Here is a 10,546-nt window from a genome sequence, read left to right as displayed (position 1 = left end):
AGTTGCTTGCGTTTTGGGAGAGGAATATTGTCCCATTCTTGTCTGATGTAAGATTCTAGCTGTTTAACAGCCTCCCTTGCTGGATTTCTTCTTTAAGCCAAATGTTTTCTATTGGTGAAAGGTCTGAACTTCAGGCGGGCAGGGCAGTTCAGCACCTCTACTCTTCTACTGAGTAGCCATGCTGATGTGATGGATGTGGTATGTAATTTAGCATTGTCTTGCTGAAATATGCGAGGCCTTCCCCTGAAAGAGACGTCTGGATGGGAGCATATGCAGCTCTAAAACGTATACTTTTCAGCATTGATAGTGCCCTTTCAGATGTGTAAGCTGCCCACGCCACAGGCACTAATGCAACCTGATACCGCCAGAGATACAGGCTTTTGAACTGTGAGCTGGTAACAAGATGGATGTTGCCTCTCTTTTCTAGTCCACAGGGACACAGAGGCTAAGGTTTCCAAAAAGAATTTCAGGTTTTGATTTACCTGACTACAGAACAGTTATCCATTTTGCCTCAGTCTGTTTTAAATTATCTTTAGCCCAGAGAAGTCGGCAGGGTTTCCGTATTATGTTCACATAAGGCTTCACCTTTGCATGATACAGCTTTAACTTGCATTTGTAGATGGCACATCGAACTGTGTTGACAGACAACGACTCCTGGTAGTGTTCCTGAGCCCATGCAGTGATTTTCAGTGCAAAATCATACCTGCTTTTAATACAGTGCTGCCTGAGGGCCCCAAGATCATAAGTATCTAATTTTGATCTTTGGCCTTGTTTCTTGTGCAACATGAATTCTCCAGATTCTCTGAATCTTTTGATGATATCATGTACTATAAATGGATGGTATATTCAAAGTCTTTGTAATTTTATATTAAGGAATATTTTCATAAAGTTGTTCCACAATTCTTCAGTGCGGTTCATAAACCTCTGCCCATCTTTACTTGAGCTATATTTAATTTACTTCATAAACTTTATGTTTGTAGTAAAAAGCTGATGACCATATCATATGTTGACGTTTGAGGAGTAGCCATCAGATATCAATTTCACCTGAAATACTATGTTTGGGTCATTTTACTCCACACTAATGGCTTTATAATTTCTGTACAAGGGCTCTCTCTAGTGGTTCACATGCATCACTGCACCTTACTGTGACTGAGGCCTCTGTAACACAGGTAAACTCACCTTTTCAGCCTTGAGCCCAGTGCCCCTCCTTTGAAGATAGAATTGTGTGATTGCTATACACACGGTCAGAGTGAATGTGGGGATCTAGTTATTCTCATAGTTAAGCCCATATATTCTGATGTTTTGTTTTAATTTATAGGAACAAAAGTGACCGTAAAATTAAAGAATTCCTGTTTTGACAGAGCTCTGAGATCTTGCAAAAAAGTCCCAAAAAGGAGCCTGGGGGCCTTTCAGGAGACAAGATCTTGTCCACAAATAAATATAGGTACACTAGGCTTGCTTTCAGGATAAAAATAGGTAATATTTGATCCTCTAGGTGATTTATAAATAACGCTTGAGAGGTGGAAATATAAAAAACAACACATGGTTAAAAATAGTAATCAATGGCCGATTTAAATAAACTACACCGGACATAATGTGCCAATTAATTCACTCAATTATGCCTCGGTGCTTATTATCACTTCTTTGTAAATCCATAAAAAAGCTGCATTTAAGAAGATATTATGTAATTTTATCAGAACGGTTTATCACAGTGAAGGCTATAAATAAAGCGAAAGGGCGACATGTCATCTGCCTGATAATAAAGAGCAGGTTTACTATCTACTGTGCGTGTCTTTAGACATGCAGGCATGAAATGTGAGGAATGAAAATCATGACCAGCATTCTCGAAATGGCCATACTGTAGTAACATGACGTGCCGTGCATTGCACCTAACAACTGTGCAGTCAGATTGTTGACTGTCTGCGCAGCGGATAGCCGCGTTTTTTTCCAAGGTTGTGCTTTTGGTTACTTACGGTAAGATGGACCCGCAGTGTCCACTAAAGGATCAGGTGATCCACTAACTACGAAGCGAAGGCTGACTGGGGAAAATGCAAAATGACATATAGCAAATGTCGGAGCATAATTCATTCACATTTTCGGCTCAAATTCGGATTTAAATCGCACCGCTGGAGCTCCAATGTAACGATGGCTCGTTAGGGCTGGCGGCGCAACTGCGATTTTTTTGATATTTTAATTTATGAGAAATCACATTCACAGACAAATATTGGTTTCAACATGGGGCTGTGCTACAGTTTGCGTCCCCGGCTCTTCGGGGACCTGAGCGGCTCTATCTCCAACGCTACCTCGGACTCGGACCAGCCTCCGGACGCCGCCGTGCCGACCCGCGCCGGGGGAGCTCGCCAGGAGGACACCGGGGGATGCGGGGAGACTTCGTCGCTACGCGGCGGCGGCGGCCCGGTGCGCCCCGGGGACCCTGCCAGGCTCCCGGCCGGGGAGCACCGCCGTGGAGACACCGGGACAGACGGTGTGCTCATACAGAACGGAGGTGGTGGCGGAGGAGGAGGTAGTGGTAAGGGGACAGGGAAGGACCGTGGCCGCCGCTTACAGCTGCTTCAAAAGACCAGCACCCAAAAGCAGAAAAACTGGGACAAATTGCTGGTGGAGGAGAAGGAGGCCGAGAAGGAGGCGAAGAAAGTCAGTAAGAATATTGACAGGGCGCTGAAGGAGCTCAAACGGGAGTACAAACAGACACATCGGCTGCTGCTGCTCGGTAGGTTTTGTCCCTCTCTGTTGTTGTTGGACTAGGAAGCCGTTTTATTATTAGAAATGAAAACGTACTGGCCTTTCCAGAAATTATGTCACTACTCTGGCGAGGCCTTTTGCCACATCTGCTGGCTTGGCTGTGAAGAATACCCCCTGCGGCTGTCAATGACAAATGATGAAGATGGACGTATAGACTCACAGGGCCTGCTGTCATGTTACTCTTACATTTGGGGTTAGAAACAGTTCCGTGAAGTCAATTCATATTGATACAGCAGTCCACCCAAACCCCCTGTTTATGCACAGGTTTACATTTAGCACTTAGCTGCTGGGCTATGTTTACTCTCACAGTAGTATTGTCTTAAACGGCATAGTAACATACACTACATTGTGGAGTTGGACTACAAGAGCCCCTTTGTTTACTAAGACAGTGATTATTTCCAATGCATGTATTATGTAGTACAGTATTATGTGGTCAAAGGTGCATAGGAAAGTACAGTTTGAATGTTTCTGTCCAGGAGTCCTTACAATTAAGTAATTTATAGCACTGGTCTTTAGTACACCACAGTACTGTTACAACTGTATAATAAAAATGCAAATTGAAAAACTTTAGGATACACAGAGAGCATCTAGGGTGGTGTTTGTTCAGAAAACCATCATTGTTCAATATTTAGATTGATATATGAGACTATAAATATGAGAGTCACATCAGTTCAAGGGACAACCGATGACAGTACAACTGTGTATTATAAATATAGTATAGTATAGTACAGTATAGTATAGTATAGCGGCACGTGGTGTAATGTGACATCTGTTTAGGGACTTCAGATTAATAATAGACTGTTGGATAACTGTGGTACATTCCATTTAAAACATAGAGGCATCTACAACCATGTTGAGTATAGAATCTGAAAGTTTCCTATGAATTAGTACAGAACAATGTTGAAACTGACCTTTAGTATAGTAGGAATTTTCTCAAGTCTAGTATACTGGCCTGTGATATAGTACATTAGAATGTTCAATGGAATACTGATCAGTTATGCTGTACAATAGAATGCTCTATAAAATACTGGCCTCTTGTGTTGTACAGTAGCATGTTCTATGGAATATTTGGCTGTAATATGTTACATTAGTGTTCAATGGGATATTGGTCAGTAATGTTGAACAACTGAATGCTCTGTGGAATATTGATCTGTAATTCAGTACAATATTATGTTCAATAGTGTGAAATATTGGCCTGCAATATTGTAAAATAGAATGTCCTATAGTGTGGAATTTTGACCTGTACCATAGTAAGGTAGGCTGCTCAAAGGAGTATCGTTAGTGTATATAAGAATGTCTAATAGTGCTGTGTAGTGACTGATAGTTTACACAGCAACACAGTAGACTGTTGATGACTTGTTTAGAATACAGTATTGTGGAATGTACATAGGTGTTATATAATTGTCTGCTTTATAGTGTGGTAGAAAGCTATAATTGGCCTGTAGTTTATGTAGACTGTACATAGTTCTATGCAGTATCACAATAGGAAGTTCATGCTATATTAGTGTAGTATGACTTTTTAAAAGTCTGAAATACAGTAAAAGTTGTAGAGTGTGGTGAAGTCGGCTGTAGTGTTGTGCAGAAGAATGCAGTAAAACAGCCTGCAGTATAGTACAGTGGCATGATGTTCTAAAGTCGGTTAAGTAGTGTATAATGTTTTCAACTGGTCTGTAGAAAAGCCTTTTTTTGTTTTCAAGGATTGTAGTGTAGTATGGAAATGTGTTGTTTATTGTAGTTAAATGGTCTGTAGTATACTTTAAACAAAAGTTGTTTAATTTAGTATAATGGTCTGTGATATAGTACAGCAAGATGTTTATTGTAGTATCATGGTTTGGAGTATTGCACAATAAGATGATGTATGTCGTAGTATTAAGGCCTGAAGTATTGTATAGTAAAAAGCCACTTCAGGTGTAATTATGGCTTAAAGTATTTGTCAGTGAGATGTTATTGTAGTATAATGGCCTGTCATATTGAACATTAGGAGATTGTTTATAGTTTTGTATTGGGTACATTTTTTTTTTCAAATCGCACTTAAATGGACTGTCAAGAATACAGTAGGATATTGTTAGTATAAAGGGCTGTACTAAATCAAAGTAGAATGTCGGTTATTGAAGTTTAAAGGGCTGTACTAAATCAAAGTAGAATGTTGGTTACTGTAGTATAAAGGTCTGTCCTAGATCAAAGTAGAATGTTGGTTATTGTAGTATAAAGGTCTGTACTAGATCAAAGTAGAATGTCGGTTATTGTAGTATAAAAGTCTGTACTAGATCAAAGTAGAATGTCAGTTATTGTAGTATAAAGGTCTGTACTAGAACAAAGTAGAATGCCGGTTATCGTAGTATAAAGGTTTTGTACTAGATCAAAGTAGAATGTTGGTTATTGTAGTATAAAGGTCTGTACTAGATCAAAGAAGAATGTTGGTTATTGTAGTATAAAGGTCTGTACTAGATCAAAGTAGAATGTTGGTTATTGTAGTATAAAGGTCTGTACTAGATCAAAGAAGAATGTTGGTTATTGTAGTATAAAGGTCTGTACTAGATCAAAGTAGAATGTTGGTTATTGTAGTATAAAGGTCTGTACTAAATCAAAGTAGAATGTTGGTTATTGTAGTATAAAGGGCTGTACTAAATCAAAATAGAATGTTGGTTATTGTAGTTTAAAGAGCTGTACTAAATCAAAGTAGAATGTTGGTTATTGTAGTATAAAGGTCTGTACTAGATCAAAGTAGAATGTTGGTTATTGTAGTATAAAGGTCTGTACTAGATCAAAGTAGAATGTTGGTTATTGTAGTATAAAGGTCTGTACTAGATCAAAGTAGAATGTTGGTTATTGTAGTATAAAGGTCTGTACTAAATCAAAGTAGAATGTCAGTTATTGTAGTATAAAGGGCTGTACTAAATCAAAGTAGAATGTTGGTTATTGTAGTATAAAGGTCTGTACTAGATCAAAGTAGAATGTTGGTTATTGTAGTATAAAGGTCTGTACTAGATCAAAGTAGAATGTTGGTTATTGTAGTATAAAGGTCTGTACTAGATCAAAGTAGAATGTTGGTTATTGTAGTATAAAGTTCTGTACTAGATCAAAGTAGAATGTTGGTTATTGTAGTATAAAGGTCTGTACTAGATCAAAGTAGAATGTTGGTTATTGTAGTACAGTTGTCCGTACTAGATCAAAGAGTAATGTCAGTTTTTGTAGTCTAAGAGTCTGTACTAAACCAAAGAAGAATGTGACTATAATAGATTGTAGTAATGTACAGTTGAATGTTTGTTATTGTAGGATGATGGCCTGCTCTAATTTTCGGTAGAATGTTTATTCTAGTCAGCTGTAATAGCTTGTAATAGTGTATAGTTGAATGTTTTTTTCTGTGGTATAGTGGCCTGTCGAGTACAGCAGAATATTGCATAGTGTAATAGAGTGGCCAGAAGTGTAGTAGCCTACACAAAATGTTGGAGTATGACGGTGGCCTGTATAGAGCGCTGTGAAATATTGATTATTGTTGTATAATGGTCTGAGTACAGTAGAGTTTTTTATGGTATAGTACAGTGGCTTGTAGTTCATTACGGCTTAATGTTTTTTAATACAGTATAGTCTATTGAGCTTTAGCATACATATGTGTAGGTTAATAGAAACAGACAACACAGATTTTTATGTCATGTTTGATCTGAGATAAACAGATATGTAGGATAAGTTAGAGCTTTGTTAAATCTGTCTTTCTTCAGATACATGTAATGCTCGACTGTAAGGTGTTTCTGTCAGCACATTTATAGTTTCAGTTTCAGGAAGTTTAAATGTGACGGTTTCATATGGAGGCCTGTGGTACAAAATAAAACACTGCTATAAATTGATAGAAAAGTCTAGTGTGGTTGTAACATATTAAGGTTGCTAGGTTGCTTTGACTTTTTGGCAGGGTGATGCATAGAAACTTAAACTTCTTTAGGTTAGTGAGGTATGGCAGTGTTGTGTTGTCTAGTGGGGCATTTGTCTAAGGCAAACAAGTTAAAGAGAACTTTTCATTTGTTTCAAATCCAGATTAAATTCTTTGATAAACATCTACAGTATAGAGTACAGTAGCATGGCAAAGAAGAACACTTTATATCAAGTAATTTTGTGCTTCAAGACCAGTGACTTGGTTGTTTTATTGTATTATTCAGTCTCAATTTATCTCTTTTTTCCAACCAGTATTGTGGGGTTTTCTTGTTATTGAGGAAGGTTATTTAGGGTCCAGATAACACTTAGGATAAATTCTGATAGGATTTGAGGAAGGTACCAAACACTTCCTCTTATCAGCTCTCTTTGATTCCTACTTTTGTAGTCTTGTATAAGTTCAAAAAGAAGTTCTTCTTATCGACTTTATGATCATACTGTACCATGAATAATCTATTTTCAGACATCAGTTTGGACTTTGGCAACTTATCATGTTTGTCGGCAATTTATAGAGTGAGTGATCATAATTACATAACACCTTAACAGATCAGGTGATAAAAAGTGACTTAGTTAGCACACATATTGTTTGATAGTGTCTTTTCAAATAACCAGGTCTACATTCATTCAAGATAATAAACTTTATTACCTTACAGGAATCCAAATAGGGCTGGGTGATACGGAACAAAATATCATTTATCAACAGTTGTTATTTAAATGGTATTACACAATATAAGGATTAACTAATAGTTGTCAGTATCCCAGAATTATAAACTTTGATATGAATGTTGTAAATATCAAGCCATGTTGTTTGATAACACTGCACAAAAATAGAACTCCAAGTCATCTAACATTGATTTATTTTTTGCTTTTATTGTCAAAAATTGCAGCCAAACTCCTACACTCTGTCTGAATAACACAAAACATTGGCAACATTTCCATACATTGAAGTTGTTAACATAACAGCAGGTGCTTCCAAATGATTAAACTGATATTATTTTAATGATGGATGGTGTTATAAAGTAATGAAACAAAGTCCCTATAAAGTGTAATCTAAACTTTGTGTCTTAACACACTAGATCTGTTGGAATAAGGTTGCTGTCAACATGTGAAAACACTGAGATCTATGTGTGACTGAATATTTGATTTAGACCATCAGAATGTTTCCTGGCCTGGTTTTATTTGAGCAGGGTAAATACAGGAGCCTATGACATCACCAATGTTGATGGGAATTACCCTGCCCCCCAGTGCTACAGGGATATAAAATCACCAAGCAGCTCATCTCAGTACAGTCTGTTGTTAGCGGATATCTGTCTTTCTATCTATCAGCCACAGTGGTCTACAGGTCATTAAAAGTAAAAGAGAGATTTGTACCAGAAAACAGTAAATTGAATCCCCAACTTCTGTCTCTGCTCTGGCACAGAGACAGGTAGCTGCTCTGACCAGAAGTTTTTCTTTTTTAATTTTATTTTATTTTAGTGGATCTTTTTTTTTTTTTTTTTTTGGGAGTGGGTGTGGCTTCAATTTATTCAACCGCCACACCCACACCAACCTGGAGCTCATTTTTCATGATTTTGAAGCTCAATTTTTATGAACTTAGTGATGCTTTTCTTGATTGAAATTTAGCCTGGTGGTCTAAACACAGTGGTCCGGCATTTAAAAAAAAAAAACACATCGCTTTAGAGGGACTTTAATTTATATTTCTTATGCAATGAAAAGCGGATTGCTGGTTTATTATTTGTTTACAATATGTACTTGTGTAAATTTAGTTTTCTTCTTTTTTCAAAGATTGTCATTGAATGCTAATGTTAATGCTATTACCAAGTGTAACACATAACCAACTGAAGTTAACTAACTGAAGTGGAAACCTTAATTGAAATTAACTGAACCTTTAAAAACAAAGGTTTAAAAATGAGTTAAAGCGATCAGTGGAACCCATTTTTTCTAGTAGCATAATTATTAATTTTTAAAGTAAGGAATCAGCACAATCATTAGTGAACCAGAGAGAGTATATTATCCTTGCTATGTTGAAGTTGGTCCCTACAGTTTGAGCTTGTCTTAGTGAGAGGGTAACTTCACTCATGGTAAGAAAGTGTCCAATGCCAGAAGACATTCTTGTTACAAATAACAACAACTTGGAACAACTTGGCAAGTGCTTTTCCACACAGTTCACTACATCATCCTCACTATGCTGAAGTTGGTCCCCACAGCTAGAACTTGTCTAACTAAGGGGGTAATGTCACTCATGGTGCAAAAGTGTGTAATGTGAAAAGGCTTTCTTGTAACAACTAACAACAACTTGAATAGTGTTCTTACACAGATTTCTGTACACCAACCTTGCTACAGTATGCTGAAGTTGGTCCCCAAAGCTAACTGAGAGGGAAGCTTCACTCATGGTGTGAAAGGTAATGCCAAAAGGCATCCTTGAAAAAAACATGCAGATTGATAGTTGATTGTCAACTAATTTAAGAACAAAACATACTTAAAGTGATCAGGTACTTTTTACTTATAGCTTAAAATGTGTTCCATGAAATCAGAAAAATAGAGCTGAAATATCTGTTTTGGATTTTTAAGTTAACGCAACTCCTTTTTAACAACCTTTTACTGTTTCATCTTAAAGAGTGTTGAAGTTGTCAACATTTTCTGAATCTTAACTTCCAATTTTTATTATTGTAATGATCATGATCTCAAAAAGAAGTGAAACTTAATGATCTTAAGTCATATTTTTTAACCAAAAGTGAGAGAAAGCACCATCAAAATTGCACAAATATGTTGTCAACATTCACATTCACTTTTCCGAAATTTGTTGATGTATTTGTGCAATTTAGACATTGTGCAGGAGTTTTCCTGCATTTTCCAAGGATCCAGAACAATAAGTTACCCAGTATTATGTGTATAGGAATTCTACTGTTGTTGTTAGAAGAACACGTAACATTTTCTATGGCAACATTACCTTTATCAGTATTGTCTAACTCTGTCTATACCAGATTTACCTGTCTTGTTTGAAAGTATATCATATAATCTCCCCTGACCTGCCCTAAATCTAGTTATTGGCAGTGATATGATTTAGTAGGAGTCTTTCAAAACTGTTTCTGGTGTTCTATTCCTCTTTTAAAATTACCAGGCTGATTGTTGTTGTAATTTGGTAATGTTTAGCTTGTAGGTTACACTATTTTACTGCTTATACTCTAATAAAAATTCTCTTGCAGCAATTTTAAGATTTTTAAAAGGTTGATGCTTAACTTTCAGAATAGAAAGTGTGCCCTTGGGAAAGTGTTGATCAGGATTAGGAGCTTAAATGTCTTCTGCTCCATGATGACACATGTACAATAAAAACAGAGCTCATCCACTTTTAGTTTTGACACTCGTGTGTCACACTTAATACTTCCATGTGCGTATTTGCTTTACTTTTGGCAGTGTAATGCTTTGTTACTGTATATAATAAATGGGTACGAGTTTAATTTCCTGGGTAAACAGCTCTCAGTAATTACACACAGGAAGAAATGGCTCACCCTAATGAAGTCACACGGGGAAGTGTCATACATTCTTCTCTGAAAGCCGAACAGTACAGAGAGTGTGACCTGTGTTACTGTGTCATTATGGTTTAGGCAGCTTGCTTCACCACTATAGAATCACAATCATTTTAAGCGCTGTGTGTCCTTGTGCACACGGGAGCCTCAGCACGAGCCACAGACACACTTCTGGTTTTTCTTAAGAGCCCTTTGGGACTTTATACCCTGCAGGTCTCTCCTGTAGGACTCCTGTTGCACACCAGAGGACTGAGGTGGTTTGTGTTCCTCTGAAAGTGGACACCTTTCAAATAGTGTTGCATTTCAAGGCAACGTATGCTGGCTAATCTGCG

General features: G+C 37.3%; 1 protein-coding gene across 1 annotated transcript in view; it reads left to right on the top strand.

Moving 5' to 3' along the window:
- Window positions 1-2,049: 2,049 nt before the first annotated feature.
- LOC121520666 (guanine nucleotide-binding protein G(olf) subunit alpha-like) overlaps window positions 2,050-10,546 on the top strand; it is a 107,904-nt gene continuing 99,407 nt past the window's right edge. The window contains exon 1 of the mRNA XM_041804225.1: window positions 2,050-2,731. Within this exon, the coding sequence (XP_041660159.1) occupies window positions 2,236-2,731 (496 nt within the window). The 5' untranslated portion in view covers window positions 2,050-2,235. The remainder of the gene's footprint in view (window positions 2,732-10,546) is intronic.

This window comes from Cheilinus undulatus, linkage group 13 (assembly GCF_018320785.1).
Source record: "Cheilinus undulatus linkage group 13, ASM1832078v1, whole genome shotgun sequence".
NCBI lineage: Eukaryota > Metazoa > Chordata > Actinopteri > Labriformes > Labridae > Cheilinus > Cheilinus undulatus.
The sequence above is the reverse complement of the archived record's forward strand: the minus strand, read 5'-3'. Positions and strand labels throughout refer to the sequence as shown.